This window comes from Trachurus japonicus, chromosome 5 (genome assembly GCF_045865225.1).
Source record: "Trachurus japonicus isolate A0001 chromosome 5, Traja_1.0".
In the NCBI taxonomy this organism is placed as follows: Eukaryota; Metazoa; Chordata; class Actinopteri; order Carangiformes; family Carangidae; genus Trachurus; species Trachurus japonicus.
The window spans coordinates 33,457,222-33,482,036 of record NC_140911.1 but is presented as its reverse complement, the minus strand read 5'-3'; the positions used below and the strand labels follow the sequence as shown (position 1 = coordinate 33,482,036).

At 41.0% G+C, this 24,815-nt stretch overlaps 2 protein-coding genes across 4 annotated transcripts; one reads left to right on the top strand and one right to left on the bottom strand.

Annotated features, from left to right (window-relative positions):
- Window positions 1–236: 236 nt before the first annotated feature.
- On the top strand, window positions 237–18,442 carry mars1 (methionyl-tRNA synthetase 1). Of its 2 annotated transcripts, XM_085777615.1 has the most exons (22): window positions 237–434; window positions 2,554–2,644; window positions 3,145–3,223; window positions 4,283–4,414; window positions 5,148–5,223; window positions 5,460–5,644; window positions 6,727–6,836; window positions 7,265–7,381; window positions 7,682–7,885; window positions 9,424–9,625; window positions 10,635–10,709; window positions 10,972–11,142; window positions 11,667–11,762; window positions 12,519–12,636; window positions 12,849–13,062; window positions 14,549–14,680; window positions 14,968–15,072; window positions 15,424–15,619; window positions 16,246–16,317; window positions 16,607–16,633; window positions 16,933–17,067; window positions 17,696–18,442. In XM_085777615.1, the coding sequence occupies exons 1-22, from the start codon at window positions 332–334 to the stop codon at window positions 17,843–17,845; spliced, it is 2,790 nt and encodes a 929-aa protein (XP_085633741.1). In that variant the 5' UTR covers window positions 237–331; the 3' UTR covers window positions 17,846–18,442. The 2 variants fall into 2 exon arrangements, with proteins under 2 accessions (XP_085633741.1, XP_085633742.1); XM_085777616.1 differs by lacking the exon at window positions 16,607–16,633.
- A 985-nt stretch (window positions 18,443–19,427) lies between these two features.
- ddit3 (DNA-damage-inducible transcript 3) lies at window positions 19,428–22,858 on the bottom strand. Of its 2 annotated transcripts, XM_085777617.1 has the most exons (4): window positions 22,745–22,858; window positions 21,160–21,221; window positions 20,453–20,661; window positions 19,428–20,226 (listed from the first exon to the last, which is right to left on the bottom strand). In XM_085777617.1, exons 3-4 carry the CDS (start codon window positions 20,606–20,608, stop codon window positions 19,441–19,443), a joined length of 942 nt encoding a protein of 313 aa, XP_085633743.1. In that variant the 5' UTR covers window positions 20,609–20,661; window positions 21,160–21,221; window positions 22,745–22,858; the 3' UTR covers window positions 19,428–19,440. The 2 variants fall into 2 exon arrangements, with proteins under 2 accessions (XP_085633743.1, XP_085633744.1); XM_085777618.1 differs by lacking the exon at window positions 21,160–21,221.
- Window positions 22,859–24,815: the final 1,957 nt, after the last annotated feature.

Genomic DNA, 24,815 nt, shown 5'->3' with positions numbered 1-24,815 from the left:
CGGAGTGTAGTGTGAACTAACGCGAGAAATGCATCCCGCCCGGCGGCGCTACGATGTAACTAAAAACAAGCATGGCCACTGTGCGGCGAATTTACGCTACGCGAAAGGGTTTATGGGAGCTGTAGTTTTATACTCAGACAGCTTCCGTTTGTGCCAACGACACAGAAACCGTTCCAAAACTACAACTCCGCCATTCGTAACGGAGTTGACATTGCTTGCATCAGCTCGCGTGAAGTGGACGGCACTCGCCGGTAAAGTTACCACGAGCAGCTCCTTGTCTTGTGTCAAAGTGAAGCTGTTGTCATAATTAAAGCCAGCGACTTGTCCCACCATGAAGCTCTTCGTTAGTGAAGGCAACCCGCACTGCCTGAAGGTTTTAGCGGCGTTAGAAGTGACTGGGGTTCAATGTGACGTCCAGTATGTTAACCACGAAGGTAAGACATGGTTAGCTTCAAATAAATCTGTCTAACCCTAACTTACACGTGTTGACGACTAACAGTCGCTGGCTCCTCTGACTTAATCACAATTTGTAGCCTAACTTTTGTTTTGTCAAGTATAAGCAACGTCTCTGGGGTTAAGCTGAATATGTACCGTAACAGACGGTTGTTACTAGGGGATAGCATGCTAGCTTCATCTAACTGTCTGTCAAGATGAATGAATCATCACTTTACCTGGATCTGTGTCTGAGAAACTGCTAGAAAACCCTCTTTCTGTACATTACTGCTTTGTTTGCCTCATATCAGCAGTGTTTGTTCGTCCAGCTCCACACAGCTTTTGTTTATCAGTGCATAGCTACAGGTGTTTCGCCTCTTCTTGCACAATACATGCACATCTGTATACTGTATTTCCATTCTGCAGGGTTGTGACATACAGTCACAATGAAATATCTCGTTTTAACCTTTTATTCAATATTTATTTTCATATGCACAATGTTATGATATTATGGTGGGTGAATATTAGGGTTCTAGCCCTGAAAACAAATCTTAGAAAGGATGCATAATGTTTAGAAGAAGCTCTGATTATTTCTCTAAGCTCCAGTGCCAATCAAGTTCCTACAGATCTACCGCTTGAAAAATCTAGAAAACACTAGATTTAACATGCAACATCACCATACTGTGTAATTACAAATTGTCATTGTCAGTTAATATGAAGTGCTTTATCACAGTTTTCTTTCCATTTCACCACATTTGTTTTCCCTAAGCAACAGGACTAACTTGAATCCGACAAGTTTTGGTTTAAGATCTGATCCACAAACCATGTGGACAATCAGGTTGCACCCTAGACCAAACCTTGACACACCCCAACCCAAGAACCTGAAAACAAGAAAATGCTGATCTAATAATTGTGAGAGCAGACAATAGGCCAACATGACATAAAAATCATTTTAGGTTTGTAAATGGTTAGTTTTATATTGATTTAGGCTAAACCAAATGAGTCATCCCTCCATTAATAGTCATGTGACTAACCTGTTGTTCTGATCCGTAGCTGGCAGTGTTTTAAAAAAAAAAAAACAGGCTGTTATACAGTTAGTCTCAGAGACCAAGTTCAAAAATGAATTTAACTTGAATGTATTGTTTGAATGACCATGGTCACACAGAAATGGGCTACATTCACGCTCACTGAGTTATTCTTGGAGACATAGGATATTTCTAACCAATACAATGTCCAGTGGAACATCATCAAGACGCTGCTGCGTAAAGCAATTAGATTCTAATTAAATGGTTACACCCTTAGGCCCTCAGGCGTATGGCCTGATTGACTCAGACATGTGAGAGGTTTGTCATTCCCAGTCCTAGATGTGTGCTGCTAGTCCTCCTTGTGTGCTGAATCACACAGATGCATAACCAGGACCATCTGGTATGTGGCCGCCACAGTGCGTTAATTAATACTGTACTGAAATAGAAATAAGCAAACACAACAGACATTTGTTATGTTTTGTAATTTCTGCATTGTTTTATAAATAGTCTGAAATATTAGGTGCAGATTAACTAAGAAAATAAGTGTAAAAAACAGTCTTACAAATATTTATAATTTATAATCTATAAAAATATTTATTCATTGAGCCACCATAAAAAAATCAGAACCACCTCCTGTGGTGATCTTCTCTGGGTTCTGATGTATTCTAGATTAAAAAGATCAAATCTTCACCCAAACTTTGACCTTTGTCTTCTTCATGGAGGATTCAAGCAACTCTGCTGATAATTATTGAGGCTGAACATGTGATTGCAGGATTATCCGTGCAGTATTGGAGGAGCTTCTTATTACTTCTCCTTGAAGTGGTGATATTGAATTCAAATGAATCTCTGCTTCGATTGTGTTGACACAAATAAGGTCTAATCTACTGCAAATGGATGTAGATATGTCTACTCTTCCTCTGAAGTCAGAGCCATTAGAAAGATGATTTATAGTCTTTATCAAAGTCTCCCGGCACCCAGGTAAAGAATCTAGTCTAACCAGCCTGCAGGTATAGTACAACAATATTATCTGTGGTAGCCTGTTTATTCATAGCTATCTTAACAAACTCATGATCTCTTTTTTCTCTTTTGCTTTTAGAGACAGTGGTGCCTTTCCTCAGCCGTCCAGCTTTGCCAGCCCTGCTCCTGCCCAGTGGACAGTACCTCTTCAGCTCCAACGCCATCTGCCAGTCAGTTGACTAAATTATACATGCTTAGTCATTTATGCATTTCAGTTCGCCAATTAGGCATGAATGTTGAGGGTGTTAATCACTGACTATTACTGTTCAGATTTCCAAAAATATCAGAAAAACATAATTCTCCAGGTTGCTCACAGAATTAAATTTTCCCTCATATCTGTTATACTTGGTTGGTAATAAAAATGAGATCCATGTTTCTGCATGGTTACGGTATATACCACTAGTAGTAAAGAAACAAATTGTTGTAATTAGTTTTTTTTTAACACATGTCATTTTGCAAATAGATTTTTTTTTCTCAGTTTCAGTTAGGCTCAATATTATACATGTGCAAATATGTATGGATATTTAAAAATGTATTAGTTTGATTACACTAAGTTGATAATATAAATGTCTAAAGATTAATGTTTCATGGCTGACATTTAAGGTTTTAGTTACTGTACATTGTGGGATCAGATCTGAGAGGACTTCATTTTTTCATCCCGCCACATCAGATACCTGTTTGAAGTAAACGGACAAGCATCCAGTGAGCCTTGCAGTCAGTGGCTTGAATGGGATGCCACAGATCTACAGGTAAACACCACTTAAAGTAACAGGCCTTCTAGGTTGTTTCAAATCTGAGGCTTTTGTACATAACCCTCCTACTGTGCTTCAGTGTGTTGCCAAAGGGGGCATAGACCCATGCAGCTAAATTATTTACACTCACACATCGATAATATACAGAAACCAGTGTCAAGAAATCTATCTGTGGAGAATTTACGGAAGTATACAAGCTTCTAAGAATCACTCTACGTTATCCATTAAACAAAAATGGGAGAAGGAGTCAGAAACACAAATATCAGAAGAGACCTGGATAGAAATATGTGAGACACAAGCGACCACTGCAAATTCGAGATCTTTAAGAGAGTTCGGCTGGAAGAATGTAGTGAGATTTTTCATAACTCCTAAATTAACAGCACTACGAACAGGCACACAGAGTCGAGGCTTTTGTTGGAGACAATGTGGAACCCCTATGGCTAACCATGTTCATGTTTTTTGGGCCTGTCCGAAAATCCAGTTATTTTGGAAGGAGGTGTCAACCGAGATAAATAAAATAATAGGGGTGGATTTAGATTTTTCTTTTGTTATTTTATATCTCGGTAAAATTCCAAAAACAGTCTTGCATAAGGACAGGTACTTGTTGAAGATTCTTCTGGCCAGTGGTAGGAAAGCCATAACCAGAAAGTGGTTGCAACTAGATCCTCCAACATTGATCCAGTGGCACGGGATTATTCACGAAATTTACTGTATGGAGAGACTTACTTTTGTTTTAAGACTTCAGTTGGAGAAGTGTATGGAACGCTGGGAAAAATGGATTGAATATGCACCTTGAATAGTGTGACATTTGACTATGATGTATGAGTATGTATGTATGTATGTGTAATTGAATATTTTGATTTTAACTGTACCATCCATGATGATCTCATGTTCTATGTTCATGTAGATAAATAAAAAGTTAAAAAAAAAAAAAGAAATCTATCTGTGGAGGGCTCAGGCATTTATTTAACCTTAGTCTCTCTTCTTTGGTTCACTGCGTTTTCTAATGTCATTAAATCAATTACAATTAACCTCTGTTTTGTCTTTTTTGTGCAGCCTGCACTGCTGCTTGCTCTGCACATGGCAGTGCTGCAGGGAAAAGGTTCAGAGGTGTCCAAGGTCCTCCAGGGACCCCTAAACTACCTGGACCAAAGCCTGAGCAAGGGGAACACGCCATATTTGACAGGGGTACAGTATTCAGTTCTTCGATTTTTACTGCTAATATATTTTCCATATATTCTTGTTCAAACAAACCCCTTTTCATTTGATTTAATATATGATCAAGTCAAAAGTTCATGATGCCTCTTTGGAAGCTCAGCTGAGCTTTACTCAGTGCCTCCTGTGAGCCACATCAGCCTCCTCCGGCTACATTTCTTTTTCTCCACTGCTTTTTTTTAACAGCTGATGCTGAGCCAATGATGCATTTTTAAGTTAAAAAGATTCATCTGGGGAGGAAGTCCCATATGTTGCAGATGTGCCTGAGTGTGGGGGGTGATTAGCTCTCTGTGGTATTGGAAGCCCCTGTGGCAATCTATGCCTGTCATACAGTTGGTGTTACAGAAATATGTTTTGTCAAGTCTCTTGGTGATCTGCACGAGTTGGAAGAGGAGCCCTCTGTTAAGCTAAAGAATATCTGTGGCAAGCAGACACAGTGAGGCAGTTGAAGTATATGAAGTAGTCCACATTTAAAGAGATGCAAGCACAAAACAGAAAAATGCTGAAAGTAGTCTTCCTCACAGTTGTTCTTGATAAAGAAATCCACAGGGGCTTGGATGAATCCTTCTTCTGCTTTGTTTACAACTTTCATAACAACAAGCGTTTACATTTTTAATGAGATGACAGGAATGGACAGATGACAAGTTCTGGAATAATGTTTTAATTACTTAAATAAATAATATTCATTAATTTGTCCTGTATTTAGGAGGCTGTCTCCGTTGCTGATGTCGTTTTATGGGCTGCGTTATACCCGGTTTTATCTGAAACTTCACTAGTGATGGGTAAGTAACCAATGCTAAAACAGTTTTGCAGTCAGCCATGCAATTCTCCATCCATTGCTCTTTTAAATGACCCAAATTTCTTTCCTATTTTTTTTTTCCTTTACCCTTTTCGTTTTATTTATCTTTAAATGTTTTGTTTCCAATTTCTCTATGTTCAAACCATCCTTTTTTTTTGCTTCTTTTCCTTCCTTTTCTCCCTCCTACCATTGTCTGCACCCTTTTTTTTCTTTTCACAGGTGAAGGCAAGTCTGTGAAGGCCTGGTTTGACCGTGTGGCTGCTATGCACAGTTGTCAGTCTGCTGTTCAGAAAGTGCTGCGGGGGAAAGGCCTGCAGGGCATGAAGAGCTACATGCAGAAGCAGCCTGCCCCTCAGAGCAGTCAGTGCAGAGACACGCAGCCATGCAACAGCAGCCCCGTTGAGGTATCCGCCAGATCATCAGGATAACTATTAGACTTAAAGCATTCTTATGAAACAAAAAGCATTCAGAGCGGGTATCTCTGCATTTGTGCATATGCCTCAGAGAACCCCGGGGGGTTTCCGCAGAGATTTATTGTCTTTTTGCTTTGTCTTCAAGCTGTAGATGCACAAACAAAATACCTCGCAAGGCATCTCACATGTTTCCTTTCCCACATTTTCACTCTTTTTCTTCCGGGGAAGAAAGTTAAAGCATTCAAAGGGTTTCAACACTCGAGTTCACCTCGCATGAACTAAGAGGGGCTCTGTTGTGGAGCAGGTGCAGTGTTCGAGTGAGACTTAACCTGGCTCTATTAAAGCTAAATTAACACCCGTGTTAGGATATATAACATGAAGCATGCAGAGGTTACATCACTATTTCTTTATCCTCCACTCTCTCTCGTGTAAGCATGGGAGGATTTGAACAGGTGTCAGTCAATTTAGCAGCAGGTGTTAGGGCTCCTTGTCAGGAGAGGGGGAGGACGTGTGGATCTCAGATTGCAAAGTGCCTTTAGGTTAAAGGTCGAAAGGTTAGGTGGGAATCGGTGATATATGGAGCAAAAAAGTCCAAAATAAGACAAATTATACTTTTCGACCATTTTCGATACATTGGGTGGATTATTGAGAGATTGTAACATGGAGACCAGTATATTATTCTTTTGACAGTCTGTCATTGGCTTGTGAGCTGTGGCTGTTGTTTAAAGAGGCTAAGAGCCTGTACAGTGACTAAACAAAGGAACAATTGTGCAAACACTGCAGTACTTCTTGTTCTTTCGCTGCATCGTGTTGAAATTATTTGTGATAGTCAATGGTTGTTTTTCATTGCCAATCCATTTTGGGGTTTATTATGCAAACTGTCCAGGGTTAGGGTTATTTAAATGATTTTTAAGACATGAATGATTCAGACCTTTCATAACCCCTTATTTCTGAGCCAAAGTCATGATACTGCACAAACTAAGGTGGATAAAATCAAAGGATTAACAATATACGCATTTAGATAAAATATCTTTCCTTGTTAACGTGTTCTCTACATCCTCACGTTTGTTTAGTCTGAAGAGGGAGAACGTGCAGTTTCAGAAGAGGAGATGGAGGCTGCTGTTCGCACCTGGAGCGGCGACTTGAATGTTGGCTCACTGCCTGCACAGAGACAACACCCCATGTAAGTGTCCCATCATGCCATTTTTCTGATCTAGACATTAAAGGGATAGTTCAACATTTTGGCAAATTGGCCCATTGCCATAATCGCTATAGTCATAGCAGTAGGTTCATCACAACTTGCGCTGTGGAGTTTTGGGATGTTGAATTTGATGAGTTTAATGAGGGAAACCAAGAAATTCCCTTAGCCTCCATAGCGTAGCTCTGAGCAGCCAGCTGCTGCGCTCCGCCGTACTGAAAATAGCTTACACCTACAATTAAAGGTAACGAACCTACTGCTATGACTATAGCAATTATGGCAATGGGCCAATTTGCCAAAATGTTGAACTATCCCTTTAAACAGATGCCTCATGTCAGTGACCGAGTACCTTGCTTGCTGCAGTTTAGGATGTTGCCGGCATCACATTCACTTCTGTTTTGTCCTCCTATCAGTCTGCCACAGGAGGGTCAGCGAAACATTCTGCTGACCAGCGCCTTGCCTTATGTCAACAACGTCCCCCACCTGGGTAACATCATCGGCTGTGTGCTCAGCGCTGACGTCTTCTCTAGGTAGGAGGTTTGGACTGTGATAACTGAAAAACAAACAGCAAATTGTTTTTAGTTTTAATTCACCAAAAGAAAACATACAATGACGTGCTATTAAAAGACTTTTGAATATTATAAGAAACGCTTTTCTATCAGACTCTTCATCCCCAACCTGTTAATCAAGATCTCATATTCCACCTCTCTTTATTCTCACTGTTATTTGCCGTGCAACTCTCCATCCTTTCATTTCTCTATCAATTTCCCTGTTTGTTTCCCCCCTCATCATATCTGTGCCGTATGTCTTGTCTGATTTCCTTCTTCAAGGTATGGACGTCTGCGAGGCTGGAACCTGCTGTATGTGTGTGGCACAGATGAATACGGCACAGCCACAGAGAACAAGGCCAGGGAGGAGGGCCTGACCCCGCAGCAGATCTGCGACAAGTATCACGCCATTCACTCCAGCATCTACAAGTGGTTCCAGATTGACTTTGACTTCTTCGGCAGGACCACCACTGAGAAGCAGACTGAGTAAGTGATGGCGGGGAGCAAGACAGTTCTGGCCTGATTAGGACCAACAGTGGGGAAAGAATAAATCTACTGATGTTCAAAATTAGGAAAAAAATCAAAATTACAGCTAAACACAGATGTCTGCATTTATAATCGAGAGCTTGTGGTCCTCACGTGGGTTGGAATGTGGTCCTAATGGTATTTGGCTTTGATATGAAAGAACATGCCTACATACAATTACCATACACTTACTATAAAATTACATAACATAGGATTATTATAATCTTGCTGTAGATACGGGGGTGGATGTCTAGCCCCCTGCAACCATACATTCTGCTTTACTTAATCTCAGAGATTATAGAGCATGATCGTGGAATGTAGGTTATTGCTTACTTTATAGAGATTAACCAAATAAATACCAGAAATCCTATTAAATGACATTTGTTTTTACTTTGTCGTTAAAGAACGACGTGTCTGGAACAACACCAATGACTTATGAATTGGTCCATACATGTGAACCAAAGCAAGGGTTGTTTGTTAAGATTGTGTTTTATAAATCAGATGAGTGAGATTTCACTTGTTTTAAATGGTTGCTAATGTATTCAAAGTCAGACAACAGTGAAGATATTGGCAGAATAAATCTATAATAAAGTTATCTTTTTTTCTATATGGATGAGGTAATCAAAGGATAGAGATTTTTTCAGTGTTACAGATTGAAGCCAAGGAATTGATGGAGTGGGTGTGATGAACAGTCAGCAAGCAGTGCAGAACTCTCATCACTCTATGGATAAACTCTCAGATAATGTTTTGTTTTATATTGACATTGCAAGATGCTGGTTTTACCATCTTAGACGCATAAATGAGAAACAAAAGAGAGGCACTTTTCTTCAGTAAAACTTTGTCTTAAATCCTGGAGCTCGGACGCTGAAAAGATTTACAAAGATCACAAAGCTGAAAACTCTGCTTTGATAAATAGCAACATAAAAGGCACAGGCACCACGTTGTGTGAAAAATGAAAACAGCCCACAGATTTTCGACTTAGATTTAAGACTAGATTCATGAAAAGTGCTCTGGATGTAAGGTTTTAGATTTACCAACTGTGTGATGTGTGAGATTACTGTGTGCTTTATTTGTTTTTTGTACCATTTTACAAATTTCTTTAGTAAATCAATAACGCAGACTCTCTACCCTTCAGGTGGGAGGAGCCCAGGCTTGCTTTATTTTTTTTCTGATGCTACTGGTTAAAAATGTCAGAAATTAGTTTTAAAAACTTTGAAATTACAATTAAAAAAAGATTTGTAAAAAAAAAAGATCTCAGAGTGCCAAACTTTGAGTATTTGGAGAAGAACTATAGGACTTTTCAAGGTTTCATAAATATTTGAGGTTTTCACATGTATTATTCCAGGAAAATCCATGACATGAACTGGGAAAAGTTCTGTATTCTGTGTGAGTTGGCATGAAATGACCTGAGGGGGAAAAACTGAAAAAAAAATCTCTCTCTTGCATCACAGACCCCTGAAGAATCTCTGAACCATCCCGTTGCTCTGTTGTATTTTCAGGATAGCCCAAAATATTTTCTGGCGACTCCACAAGCATGAATTCCTGGTGGAAGATACAGTGGAGCAGCTGCGTTGTGAGAACTGTCAGCGTTTCCTGGCTGACCGCTTTGTAGAGGGCATCTGCCCCCACTGCAGCTACCCAGAAGCTCGTGGTGATCAGTGTGACAAGTGTGGGCGGCTCATCAATGCTGTGGAGCTCAGGGTGAGTTTGGAGGAGCAGACTGTACTTTTCAAGTTATTATAAAAGGCAAGAAGATGATTGTAGCTACTGATGACTGTGGAAAGTGTGGTGCCAGAAACTTCTAATTCAAAAATATATTGGAGTTTATTGGAATTCATATCCTGATATGTGGACAATGGGGTGTATTCTGGCATTTGAAGTGTATGACATTTAAAGGGATAGTTCAACATTTTGGCATATTGGCTAATGGCTGTAGTCATTGCAGTAGGTTTGTTACCTTTAATTGTCAGTGCAAGCTATTTTCCGAACAGTGGAGCAGAGCCGTGAGCTGCTCAGAGATACACTACAGAGGCTCATGGGATTTCTTGGTTTCCCTCATCAAAATCATCAAATAACTCCAAAACGCTCTGGTGGACAAGTTGTGACCTGCACATTCACCACACTATGAGATAATAACAGAACGTTACCAGACAGAGTTGTTTTCGAGGTAAATTCATGCAAAACAGCTGATGCGCGTTTCTGTCGAGGGCAGTTTTTCGGCAAGCAGTCTCTGCATTTGTCCTCGAAAACAACTGTCTCGTAATGTTCAGTTATTATCTCACAGCATGGTGAATGTGCAGGTCACAACTTGTCCACGAGATGAGGGAAACTAAGAAATCCCATGAGCCTCCATAGCGTAGCTCTGAGCAGCTCGTGACTCTGCTCCGCCGTTCTAAAAATAGCTTGCACTGACAAATAAAGGCAACAAACCTACTCCTAAAACTATAGGGATAATGGCAATGGGCCAATTTGCCAAAATGTTGAACTATCCCTTTAAGTACTTAATTTCCATTCAACTGTGAATGTTCAAACACAGACTTTTTATCAGAGAAGCAACCCCTAATTTACTGTGCATGTAGAACTGTGGTTGCACTGGAGCTCAGAATAAATGGAAAGAATTAATATGCGGTACTTATCTAAATTGTAAATTTGGGTGAAAGAAATGATTATATTATGCCTAATGAGTGTTGATCATTGTTGTTCCCTCCAGGAACCCCAGTGTAAAGTCTGCAGGCAGACTCCAATCATCCGCTCATCCAAACATCTTTTCCTGGACCTGCCAAAGGTATACTTTTCAAACTGCACTGTAAAGGCCTTGGTAGTCCATTCTCCTGTTGAGACTGTGTATTTTCTCCACAGGGGTGGAGACGGTAAGCCAGTTTAGTTAAGTGTAAAGAAGCATTCAGTCTCAGACAGCTTGTGGAGGGCAGTTACCGCTGCGGTAATTTCATTGTATAAACAGCTTTACTCTTCCAGAGCTGTGGTTTAGAGGAAGACATGAGGATGCTTTTGACAGCATTTTTATTTTCTCCGTTTCCCTTACGCAGCTTGAGAGTCAGTTGGAGCAGTGGCTGGAGAAGTCGACCGGCACAGGGGACTGGACAGCAAACGCCAAACAGATTACTCGCTCCTGGCTGAGGGATGGACTCAAACCTCGTTGCATCACCAGGGACCTGCTGTGGGGGACGCCAGTACCTCACCCTGACTTTAAAGAGAAGGTCTGGGATTGTCATGCAGAGACAAAGCAACAAACATTTTAACATTACACATGTTGTTGGTGGAATGCTTTTGATTGTTTTTAGTTTGCTATTTCTGCCTGCCGTGGAAAAGATGCTCACACCACTTACAGTAAATGAAACTTAATAAAGCCCTACCGCTGAGCTAAATTACCCGCTGAGAAAATAATGAATACAAACACTTAAAATCAAAGGTCAGGTTCCTAATTAAAGATTGAAAATGACTGCGCACTTAATTAACTGTTTACAAATCCTGCAGTGACTGATGATACTGCAGCTATCTTTAATGGAACACTTGTGCTTCACTGAAAGATCGTTTTAAGTCTGCGATATCTGTGTTTGTTTGTGTGAACACTTTACATTTCTTTGAGCACACACCTTTGAAATATTATCCCACACAGTAACTCATCACTACATTTGACAAAACACCTGCTATTATAACTAACCCATCTTGTGCAATGCAAAGAAATGTGTTATTTACCCCTCATACCTCTCTCTGCTTTTAGGTGTTCTATGTGTGGTTTGACGCCCCCATCGGTTATCTGTCCATAACTGCCAACTACACCGACCAATGGGAGAAATGGTGGAAGAATCCTGAGCAGGTACCAGCTCCCAGCCCGCAGCACAGTCACACGTCCAAATCTTATTCGCCATTCGCGTGGACAGGCCCGGCACAGATTTTTTCCTCTTAATAATAGAATGTGTCCAATTGCAACGTCGTTATTCTGAGCCCAATATGACCCCAATGTGAAGTGGAGGAAGGCATAACCTCTTGAGTGAATGAAATATATTTTTCAGTTTTAGACATACAGTAGATTGGGTTGAAAGCAGGAACAGTGTAGTTCCTCTAATAGTCAAAGAGTAGCCTAGTTTTGCTTGATTTTTGTCATACATGATGCTGTCATCAGCTACATTTTGAAAATGTGACACTTTGAGTGTGTGAGTTTCACACTTTAAGGTTTCCCACTCTTCTTCCCACACATACAGTAACAAACATCAAGCTGGAAACATCCTAGTTAGCTACGTATCCCCCAGCTTGACTTAATTTAACTGCACTTGATTCAACAGACTTTAAACCTTCCAGATTACATTTTTTTTAACATATCTCTTACTCTCACTGACTCATCCCATCTCTCTCCATCGAAAACACCAGGATTGAACACTGTTATGTGTGTGTGATGGCCTGTATTTGCAGTGAGAGAATGTGTGTGAGTGAGTGAGCGAGCCAGAGAGCGCTAGAGAGAGTGATGAGGGTTGGGGGATGGAGAGAGCTGATAAGTCCTCTTTGAACTGGATGATCTCATGATGATCTAATATGATGTCATCCTCACGGTGGCTCGTTGTGTCTCTGCCACCAGGTGGAGCTGTACAACTTCATGGCCAAAGACAATGTGCCATTCCACAGTGTGGTGTTCCCCTGCTCCCTACTGGGAGCTCAAGACAACTACACTCTGGTCAACCACCTCGTTGCCACTGGTAATCACATATTTCAATAGAATGATTTCAGCAGTTGATTAATATATCTTGTGTTGAGATTCACATCAGATCTTGAAATGGTTTTAAAAGCACTGTAAAGGCTCAGTCAGTCCATTTTGCAGTTATGCAACACAAATATCAAGCATGTTCACATTCACCCCTGAAATTAAGGATCTGCTTTGACACTAATTCATGCTCTTACTGTGCCGCAGAATATCTAAACTATGAGGACACTAAGTTCTCCAAGAGCCGTGGCGTTGGCGTGTTTGGAGACATGGCAAAAGACACGGGCATCCCATCTGACGTGTGGCGCTTCTACCTGCTGTATGTACGCCCGGAGGGACAGGACTCGGCCTTCTCCTGGGCTGACATGGCTCTGAAGAACAACTCTGAGCTGCTCAACAACTTGGGCAACTTCATCAACAGGTTTGTGACAGTCATGTGTTTTTTAAAGTGATTTCTGCTTCCTACATGTGAGTAGCCAATTGTATGATTTAGTCCTGTCAGTGGATTCTAACAACCTGCACCATTTGTTAACTCAAGTCTTATTTGCTCCATCACTATGAGACTGTTTCTGTGTTGCTGTTTCTTTCTTTTGTATTTGTTTTAATCGGTTCATATCGGTCATCAGTGAATTTAAAAAATGGCGCAATCCTGCTTCAGTCGGTGGTATTTTAACACAAGTTTTGCTCAGAAAGTGAATGTGGCAGCAAAACTGTCATCCGGTCCAATTACAAAGTTTTCAGATTGTTGTACTCAGAAAAAAAAAGTCTGTTAAAGCAGTAACTATTATAAGAGGTTCACCCTAGTTTTCTAAATTTGTTTGGGATGGTGTAATTTAGCCCCAATTTCATTGCCTCAAATGATTTTTAAAAGATCAGGGTTAAATCCCACATCAAAGATTTTTCTCAGCAGCTTTTTTTCAGAGTACCTTGATCTTCAAAATTGGTCTCGGGCAGCAACGTTGATGCCTAATTGGTTCAAAAATATCTTGTAGATTGCATCCAGCCTAAGGTGTTGGAGGTAGAAAGTATTCTGCTTCAGAAAAGAAATTCTGTCCTTGCCTGGATCCAGTCACCAAATCACTGCATCGTTAGCGACAGTGTGTCCATCTTATTCCCTGCCTTTTTAAATTCATAAACACACCTGGACTGTGGTGTCCAAGCTAATGGCTGGACATTTTGTGTGGACAATGTGACAAATGATCAGCTCGACAAAACTGAAATGGGTAAATCATAACTTAACTTTCACCAGCGGCAAACATTGCTTTATTGATTTAAATGACTTGGTCATTTTAACTGTAAGAATATCATGAAAAACAAAAGACTTGCAGCTTAGCAGTGTGACTTATTAAAGGATTACAACAAATTAAAAATGCAGTTCACGCAAAGTTCATGCTCACACATTGCAACACACACTTCATTGTGGATTTGACAGTGATGTCAGAGCATTTTGGTCTAGTAAACCTACTTAAAGAGCGTGAGAGATGTGTAAAATATAGAGCAGTTTGTTGCATCAGACATGAGAAAAAAAAAAAAAAAACTTTCTCACTACAAACATCCTCCTGATGTACACATAACACTCATCTCAAAAGAGCCCTGGCTCCACACACAGCATCAATTTAGAGGCACTATAGGAGATGTGGAGAGGCTCAATGCAGTACACTGTTGTGTTAGTTTACACTAGCAGAACACTGTATTACATCTGACAACAAAATCTATAATTTATAAACAATTAGCAAGTCAAGTAATGTGCGCCCTCTCGCTCTCTCTCGCTCTTTCTGATTCTGTTGCTGCGTTACGCTCAACCGTTCACACATTCTTGCTTTTTCCCCTGACCCCCACCCCCACCCTATTTTTTTTCTCCCCCATCTGTCTTATTCAACCCCCCTCTCTCTCCTTCTCTTCTCCAGAGCTGGCATGTTTGTCACGAAGTTCTTTGAGGGCTGCGTGCCTGTGATGGAGCTCCAGCAGGAAGATAAGAGGCTCCTGGCTCTGGTGGGCTGGGAGCTGCAGCAGTACATCCAGCTCATGGACAGAGTCAAGTAAGACCAGTTGAACCACGTATCTGTCAGAAGCAATGATGTAGGGATTCAGAAGGAAACATATCAATTTATTTAAATGTCTGTTTTCAATAAATTATATTAAGTGATTTTAAACTATAAAAGATGTGTCTTGACACCAGAGATAAAACATTATTATTATATTAACCTGTAAATGGTCTTAGATTTATGAATGGATTCTGTTGCCATGCATTTTGTTCACACAATTACCTTTAATCAAGATTAACAGCTCCTGTCATTGTTACGTTATCATGGAATGTTTCCGCCAGAATCCGTGATGCGCTGAAACACATCCTCAACATCTCTCGCCATGGCAACCAGTACATTCAAGTCAATGAACCCTGGAAAAAGATCAAGGGGGGAGACACAGAAAGGTGAGATGGCCTTGACCGGCAGACTCGATCTCTGTCTGTGTTATTCTATACAATATTCTAAATGTTTGCTTAGTGTGTGTTTGTGTGTAAATTGTATTCGTTAGTAAAGTATAGAGATTATTAAAGAGAGACCACAAACCTTTTGAAAAATTATTCATTTGTACACAATCATGTGTCTCAAAACACAGGAAAATTAAATATGACCCCTTGACCTTGCAGAGAATTTATTCAGAATATCAGATTTATAGGGGACATATTTATTCGCATGAACCCCAACGAAAATCTGTGTCCACTGTGAGAATAATTTAAAGATTTCGACTCCTGACTGATGCTTTTGTTTGCCCCCTTCAGGCAGCGTGCGGGCACAGTGACCGGCGTCTCCGTGAACATCGCCTGCTTGCTGTCAGTCATGCTGTTGCCTTACATGCCGACGGTCAGCCAGACCATCAGGGATCAATTCAACGCCCCTCAGTCCTGCATCATCACCATGTTGCAAGGCACCGGCACCTTTGTCTGCACGCTGAGGGCGGGCCACCGCATCGGCACTGTGAGCACGACCTGCGACAGCGCACACACACACAGCTCATACATGTGCAGACACAAAACCGTAGAAACGTCCAGTATGTCGCCTGCCGGGTGATACAATGAGCATGCAACAGTCTGTCAATATTTCAGTACTCTGTAGGACATTTTTAGTTATGTGAACAACACACATACACACACTTGAGAACAATGGTGTTTCCAGGACTCAGCCTTTTGAACACCAAGTTTCTCTCAGGCCACTTGTCCCTTCAGGCTTAATTGTGGTGGCCCGTGTCTGCAGCAGCCTGCCAACACCGCATTCTGTCTCCAAGGCTATTGTGATTCACGACCGAGGTCTCCAGACAATGGGCAGCAAACAACGCGTTTCTAATGTCACACCAAGACTACACAGCGCTTACACGCTCGTAACCTAACTGACAAACCTCACTCGTTATCGCCCATGTAATCCCACATTGGAGAGTGGCGATCATGATCGAAACTGACAAAATTTTCATTCTTAGAGTTACCAACGTACCGTACTTAACTTGCATAATCGAAGACAGACACAGAATATTTTTTTGAGATATTGATGGATATATTTTTTGGGAATTTCTGAATTTTATTTTCCCTTCCAATCTGTTTTGTTCTCAGGTTAGTCCATTATTCCAGAAACTGGAGGTGGACCAGATCGAAGCTTTGAAGAAGAGATTCGGTGGACAGCAGGTATTTGATGTTTATGATGCCTAATGGTGTGTGCATTCAGTCAGCTCTTGTAGTAATATAGGTTGACCATTTATGAATAATGAAATAAGAAAGAATTGATAACGTAAAGCCGTTCACGGGTCTCTGTCAGACTGTCGTCAGGTATCGCAGTGGATGCTTAATTTGAGTAACTGCCTTTTGAAACACACTACCGACCAAACACAGTATAAATGTTTAAATTGTGTATCCAGCATCTATTATATATAAAATAATTCCTCTTTAAACCCTTTCTTCAACCGCCTGCCACTAGCCTGAAGACGAACCACCTAAAAAAAAGGTATTGAGCGGGATTTGTTTGTGTGCGAGTCCACAGCGGTGCTGCTGTGTCAAACCACGCGCCTTCACTAACACTAGCAGCTCATCTAATGTCCTCTTGTTTTGTTTTTTGTTTTTTTTACTCATCTCTGTGTGTCCGGTGTGATTCACTGTCCATTCATACATCATGACTCATAAAACCCTGTCGCCGTTTAGAGTGATGAGTGTTATTGTCTGAAATGAGGTAAGAAATTTCTAGAAATAATAAGCATCAAATCGCCTCAGACTCAAACATCTTCATGTGTCTGTTTCCACCCTCAGACGACAGCTCAGAGCGCTGGCAGCTCCCAGCCTGCCGCTGTGCCAGCTCCTACTGCTCCTGCTGCTGAGGTGGCGACGGTGAATGGAGTCGACCCAGAAAAAGCCAAGCAGCTCACTCAGGCTGTGGCCGAGCAGGTGAGATCGCTGGTTGGTGGCGACACACTGTTGGATCTATCAACCGCAAAACCTAATATTCTTACATTTGAAGTCTTTTTAAAATTTGCGATCTGTTGATAAAAAAAAACGCAAAAAAACGCACTGCTCTTATTGTACTTTTCATATTGTTTTTAGATATTTTAAATTTCGTACCTTGCTGTTTATTAAAATCATTGTTTTCATGACCGGATCACAAAATGCATGCCATTTTTCCGTGATGAGCGGAAAATCTCAAAAGATCAAATCACGCGCGCAACGAATTGTGTAACAAATGAATAACGGCTTATTTTTACAGATTCAGTTAACTGTATTTTATTGTGTAATTGTGATTTGTAAATTTTTAATTTATTAATCAAACTGGTTTCATCTTATTTTACATTATACTTTACAGCGATGAAATATTTGGGAATACGGTACGAAACCTCCGTATTTCCAAACCCGGGACAGGTGCATGTTTTGCACCCTTAAAACTCACGAATTTCCGCTTCAATTAACCGTTTGCTATATGACAAGAAAGCGCACAGTCTCTGCTTGTCCATAATGTTGAGTATTTAATTAAATCTGATTTAGGTGTGAGTAATCAATTACACTGTTTTATCTTCCACAGGGGGACAAGGTGCGAGCGCTCAAAGCCCAGAAGGCAGAGAAGGCTGTGATCACAGCAGAGGTGGCCAAACTGTTGGACCTTAAGAAACAGCTGGCTGTGGCTGAGGGAAAGAGCCCCGAGCCTGCACCTCAGAAGAGCAAGAAGAAGTGAGGCAGGAAAAAAGACGGAAAATTAAATGATGGAGGTTAGTCAGAGGAAAGGAAGAAGAGAATGGTTTGAGGTATGATAGTGGAGAATGGGAACAAGATGTACACTAAGAGAGATGAGGGTATTAGCTTAAGGCAAAGCCGTGACAGGATCTAAGACAATGTGGTATTGGCACTGAGGACTAATGAAATGCTGGATAGGCCGATGGGGAAATGAAAACACACAAAGAGAGAGTCAAATGAATACAGCTACAGAATGGAGGGATTTTTCCAAATCCCTACACCAAAAGAAACTGATTTTATACTCTCCCTGTGATAAAGTCAGCATACGATATTAGCATTTGAAGGTGTGTTGCACATTTAAAGATGTTTTTTATATCCTCTGGAAAATTGTTTTTTTCCCCCCCCTTTTCCTCCTTTTTTTGCCATTTGCTACAAATACCCATTTTTAATCCAGAAAATAAATACAATTTACCCAAAAACTGTGCTCTCCCCTCCCCCTTTCTCAATTACCTCACGTTTACACCATTTGCTGCAAAAACAACCAGTCAAACACGGGCCATTAACAAGGTAAACAAATAAATTTTACGTGACACAAGAATTGCACTTTTTTCTTTTATTGCAAATTTAGGATTACAATGAAGAATAAAATAAATGGTATGGTAAAATACATATTTGATGCCATCAGTGATAAAAGCCATGCATATTATTCTACGATTAACAATTTAATTGACTACAATGAGAAAATAACGGGGAATATGTTGGTATATTACAGTACAAGCCGTTACAGTAAAATCGTATACATTACAGCTGTATATAAAAAATAGTAAATTGGGGTAGAACAATTTAATAATTCTACCGTGAATTCGCATATTGATAGAAAAGGTCAGCTTAGAAAGTATAGCCGGGTTCTACTCGCTTTATCTAAATAAACATACACACAAGCCATGGGTTAAAAAAGTAAGAAAGGGTGTGAATTCTCTCACAAAAAAAAACAAAAAAAATCTCTCATTCTCACACTGTACTGGGCACTTTCAAACTTTTCCTGAGCTCCTAAACTCTCCACAAATTGGGGCAAATAATCTCTGCTAGCCAGATTGCAGCCCTTAAAGTAGGAGTTACAATTTATTGCAAAATGGTGGGATCGGATGACAATGAAATGCGCTCTCTGAATTAAGTTCCTTTCTGTCCTACATACAAATCATCAAATGCTCACAAACTGTTTTTTCTTCCATTCTATGTGATGAAACTTCAGTGCTAGGCATTTTTAAAAACTGACAAACATTCATCAGAACCACTGTATGATTTGCACTTAGAGCTGTCTGTTCTCCCTTTTCCTTTATACATGCTGTGTCTTTTTTATTTGCCGCAGTGCTGTTGCAGCCCTTTCTCTCTGTGCCTTTTCTTGTCTTGACTTTCATCACTTTCCTTCTTCTTGCCATCTTCAGCTCTCTCTTCTCAAAAATCCACTTATAAATTATATCTTTGGTTTCCATCCTTTTCTGTCTAAGAGGCATTTCATGTGACTACCAGGTTACACCTTTCCCCACCACTGCTTATTCCAATTCTGTAGGACCTGTCATCTTTTATTCCTCATCCTCATTTCCTGGTGTTGACTAGTCTCTCTATCAGGGCTCTACGTGTCCTCTGTACCTCCTCTCCAAGCCTTTCAATCTCCGCTTTCAACCGCTCGTTCTGCTCCGTCAGCTCCTGTACCTTCCTCTCGTTCTCCTGCTCTCTTTCTTTGCGACTCTTCTTGGCAGATGAGTAAGATGAGGACGTGTGCTGTGTGGAGGAGGCGAAAGAGGACAAGGCACCGTTGGTCCTCTCGCTGGTGGACCTCTTGCGTTTTCCCAGGCGGGAGGACGGGTAGACGGAGGGAGAGGAGACAGGTGAGGAGGGAGAGGAACAATTCTGAGATGGAGACTGGGAGGCGGAGGAGGAGCAGGATGGAGAATCGGGGACGCAGGGCAGTTCCTCCTCGCTGGCCGAAGGAGACGCCGGATGGACGCTGTTGGCCTGGTGGTGTTGATGGTGATGGTAATAATAACCACCGCTGATCACGGCTCCGCTGGCGTCCACCATTCCTACTCCACCTTCACTCAGCAACTCAAAGAACTCTGGAGGCAGCAGGTCACTGCCGCCTCCCGTCGAGCTATCTCCACTTCTCCCGCTCTCCGCCTCCGCCCGCCGCTCTTCTGCAACTGCTGGACTCATGCAGGAGGAGGAAGAGGAGGATGATGATGATGATGAGGTGTGATGCAGAGGCTGGGTGTTGTGGATCTCCTCCGTTGCCCTCTGGACTCCTTCGCCCCACGTCTGGCTTCCGTCCGTCAGCCATGTCAGAGAACAACTCTCCAGAACATCCAGAAACTCCGGCTCCTTCTATAAAAACACAAAAAGCGGGAATACACAAAAGCACAAAGCTGTCAAAACACGCCAAAATATTGCAGTATAAAATACATTTCATATCACCTAGTGTGTCAATTTATTTTCCGCAAAACCGTAAAACTTTAAAAAAAAAGAAAGAAATACCAACGAAAACATGTTGCGCGAAAGCACTCACACTCATTGTGGGTGTGAAAGCCATTTCACTCTTCAAGCTACTGACCTCGGTGCATGTGGGGGCACGTGCCAGTTTTGCCCCTCCCGTGTCGGAGCCCAGAATATCCTGCAGGTCCTCATACCACGCCTCCAACTCTGCACCACACAACGGCCCCACGCCAGGGGGGTACGGCGGGGGCAGGTGTAGCCACTCGGCAGTCATCTCGCCAATCAGTCGCAACGCACAGATACTCGGCCACACGGTTCACACTGGACCTGGGGGGGGGGAACCGTCAGACGCGGGAGGAGGGAGGGGGTGGGAAGAGGAGGGAGATGAGGGGAGGAGAGCAAACACACATCAGATGACTGACACATCACAGTAACTCTGCCTTGTTCATTCTGACCGTCACTGCTTTGCAAACTGTTACACTCATGGTTTGTAGCTTAGCAGGGATGAAGGATGGTATGTGCATTGTTACTGAGAGAGCTGCATGAAGCCTTCTTTCTGTTACAGTATTTACTCCATGATAAAACAAACAGGACCAAAGTACAGTAAACTGTTTAATCCACTTTAACTGTGAAAAGGAATAACAGTGACACTAAGTGACAAAATGAATGTACTGCACCAAAATTGCTGATAGAGGAATTTGAAGACATAAAAAATTCAGTAACTAAATATCCAGGATAGATGACATTAAAATGACCAAAATTATTAAATCATAATCAAGCTTCATGAACAAACAGCATGCAGAATGTCAAAAATGATCAAATTACCTTTAAAAAGTCTCTGTTAATCAAGTATGCCAATTTGTTGGAGATAGCTTGTCCCAACAATTCTGAAAGAAAAAAAAAAGGATTTGATAGGTCAGTCTTAAAAATGTTTGAAAATCCTTGGAAATTTGCTGAGATTTCAAAATCAAGTTGATGATTTGCACAAATCCAGGGCAAGCTTTATTTGGAAACAAAGGCAGCTGGGATGTATCTGCTTTGGCAGACAACTGAAAATTGAAATAATAATAATAATAAACAAATGAAATAATAAATGTTTGATCAGATGATTCAATAAGGATGGAGAAAAATGAATTCCTGTCGTTTGATTCTTGTAAACAAAGACAAAAACGTTCTCTACTGCGCCCCCTGCTTTCTCCGGTCCTCAAAACACGCTGGGATCAATAATAATAAAAATGGGGTTTTAAAATACGACGAGTGAATCATTGTATTGACCTCTCCATGTCCCATAGTCGCAACTGCTTTGTTTAAAAAATGAAAATAAAAACACCCCTTAAACCAGTCAATGATAGAACTACTCGACAAAAGCCATCATATTTACTCTAATAAAAAATGTAGACAAAGCTAGTGGTAGAAACATTTCCAATAAATAAGGGTAAACCCTTTACTCCCCTTATATTAAAAATCATTAACACAACATACAGAGATGTACTGAAGCAGTCATGTGAATTAATACTTAACTAAGTTGATAAAAAAGAAGAAAGAAATCCTCCTGCAAATTGATGTCAAATGTTGAACTGCCCGTGTGAGGGTGATTATACAGAGATTGAAACTTTAAGTTAATTTGTATATATTAATAATTTTCTTGGGAAATTGTGTTGAATTCAGAATATAATTTTGTGGAGCTACATGTCCACTCCAAGCCAAGGCAATTACGTCATGGAAATGTAAGTCCAGCAGGAAGACTGGGCGAAACAAAAGGAAACGACACAGAAAAGAAAACAGTGGGTTGGGAAGAAGAAGAAAAGTCAAAACACTGTAAACATCAATTCCTCCAATTTATTCCTTTCACACATTAACTCTGAACGGGTCAGTGTTAATGTGCAAAGAATAAATAAAGCTGTCAAAAATAAAAAGCCTCCCAGTTTGGCGTCAACAGCCCCACCAATTCACACACGCCACACACACACACACACACACACACACACACACACACACACACACTATACACACACGCAAAGTGGAATAAAATATTCTACACATATTGCTATTAAATGACACCTGCTAATAAAAATACGGAAAGTCGTTGCTACAAAATTGACCAAATTATTTTATAATGTGAGGCGCTCTCCCGCAGTCAAAACGTCAAAACTTGCTCGCTGTACGTTGAAGCTTAACAACTTGACAAATGAAGAAGACAACACACAAAAACAACTCAATGTAAAGTGTGATTGATTAAGACAACTGTTATTCTAAAATTGGCACTGGGATATCTGCCAAAAACATGCACTTTTTTTTCTTTCCAGTACACCACAGCACTTATGTGAACTACCCGTTAACTTACTCCGCCAAACACCGAAAAACATCGACTAACTACCACCAAAAGACATCAACACGAATCTTAACTTACCCTTTTTCTTTTATTCGCTCGCCTTCTCGACTGTCTTGAACTCGAATGTGGATAGTTTAGTAAAAATTGGCGATAGCTCATGTTAACCATTGTTCAGTCTTGACGTCTGAATGTGATTTTTCGGAAACTCCCGGCGGTGTTTATATTGAGGGAGCGGCCAACCGAACTATGCATGGGAAGGTAGATCCGCTACAACCTAGCAGCAAAGGGCGCACGTTGACGTTCCATGCGACCAATCAGGAGAGCGGAGTTAAGATCTTCTCCTTGGCGACATCCAATGGGGTGTCCTGAAATCAGCGCTGGGGCGGGTATGTGTTGTGTCGTCTCAGCTGGTTGTTCTCACTCTAGCCTGTATAGTTTGTACGAGCAGCAATTGTGATGCAGTCATAAGACGGCCAGGACGAATTTGGGGCGTATGGGAGTCACATGAAAGGAATGATGCAATGCTTGGCAACCAATTTCTAGCTGGGGATAACACCAGCAGAATCAGAACATGTTTTATTAAACAGTGTTGGCTCTAACAAAAATCTAAAAATATACATATATGCATGGATGGATATCTAATGTCGAAGAATTGTTTGTTTCCGGAACACAAAGGCTGAATCGATTTTCCCATGAATAGTTTTGTTATGCTTTTAAAAAAGACGGGGAGAAAAAAGTCCTATATCCTTCTTTACCGCTTACTTGCTCGTCACGTTTGTATTAGGTATGTTGCCACCCGCTTGTTTTCGTCTAACTCTGGATTACAGGTGCTCCTCTAAAGTTAGTCGGTATGCACTGACATTACACGCCTCCTCTACCTGTAAATAATCCACGAGGGAAAAAAACACATGTAACCGACTCGTAGCGACTCTTTTCCCACCAGGGTGTTGCTCTTCTAAAGGACAAATGTCTTTTGATTGTCAGGTATTTGTGATATGCCACACGCTTGAAGCACACATAGCAGCGGTGTCACACTCTGTCGTTTCATACCGCGCGCTCTGCTGCAGCTCCGCGAGATATCAAAACACGCCCGGCCGACGGAGCGTCTGTGTCGGTGCTGGGTGGGATCCAGCAGCAGACTGCCCCCCCTTCCCTCTCCCCCTCCCCACCTTTTTGATGTCCGGTTATATTTTCAGCTGTTAATGATGAAATTCATTAATCCGCGATAAGAAAACTTTAATCCAATATTATTGTCTCTCATATGTCTCTTTATCTTCTTTATTTTATCAGTGACAACTGATTTATTTGGCTGTTTTTTATTACTGTAAATCACTATAATAAGGTTGAATCTCACAAAAACAATATAGGCAGACGCATCTCACCAAAAACAACGATCTCTCAGGCATGTAATGATTATAGCTCAAAATTACACACAAAAAGCCCAAGTGAATAGACGCAACGTGCATATGGAGTTTATAAAATATACATACATATTAAATTAGAGTAGAAAATTGATATATCAGTTTAAAAACAGCACATTTAGCACTTGTTAACTTGTTTACTCAATGCTGTCACATTTCCCGATATAGATATCACTTGAAATACTGTCAAAATAAATTAACCATCTAGAAAGATTCACACTAACATTATAGATATATGGCAGCACAGATTCAAGCGTGTTTATGAATATATTGATTATTAAAAGAGTCACTATAGGTCGCAGGTGCAATGTGGTTTCTGCCAGCCTCATTTACACACTTACTGTGCACCTGTAATGTTACATATATATAGCCTAGGTAACCTTTAGAGAATAACATTGTCCTAAATTCACAGTTCAGAAGGCTCACGTGAACAACATACATTTCGTGGGACCACGTGCTTGATTAAAGTCCAAATAAATTGACAATAAAACGCAGGCTTTGGTGATGTAATAGTGAGGGTTCAATAAGGTAATAACCCATCAGACACACTAGGCCTAGATGTTATCCTAGGATAGTTACTATAGAGTGGGATCACGAGGGTAAACAACAACAGCAGCAGCAGCAGCAACAACAACAACAAAATAAAAGCACGTTTCATCATGTTCCACCCTCGATGCGGACTCTCCGCCCCGCTCCTGACACTTTTCTGCCCTAATCCCAAACTCAGC

What these genes read in the sequence shown, in the direction of transcription:
- mars1 (XM_085777615.1), top strand. Translation starts at nt 332, where the DNA reads ATGAAGCTCTTCGTTAGTGAAGGCAACCCGCACTGCCTGAAGGTTTTA. An exon ending in GCACAGAGACAACACCCCAT is followed by an intron (nt 6,837 to 7,264) that starts GTAAGTGTCCCA and finishes TCCTCCTATCAG; the next exon opens with TCTGCCACAGGAGGGTCAGC. An exon ending in ACCACTGAGAAGCAGACTGA is followed by an intron (nt 7,886 to 9,423) that starts GTAAGTGATGGC and finishes TTGTATTTTCAG; the next exon opens with GATAGCCCAAAATATTTTCT.
- ddit3 (XM_085777617.1), bottom strand. Translation starts at nt 20,608, where the DNA reads ATGACTGCCGAGTGGCTACACCTGCCCCCGCCGTACCCCCCTGGCGTG. An exon ending in GTGCCCCCACATGCACCGAG is followed by an intron (nt 20,227 to 20,452) that starts GTCAGTAGCTTG and finishes GTGTTTTTATAG; the next exon opens with AAGGAGCCGGAGTTTCTGGA.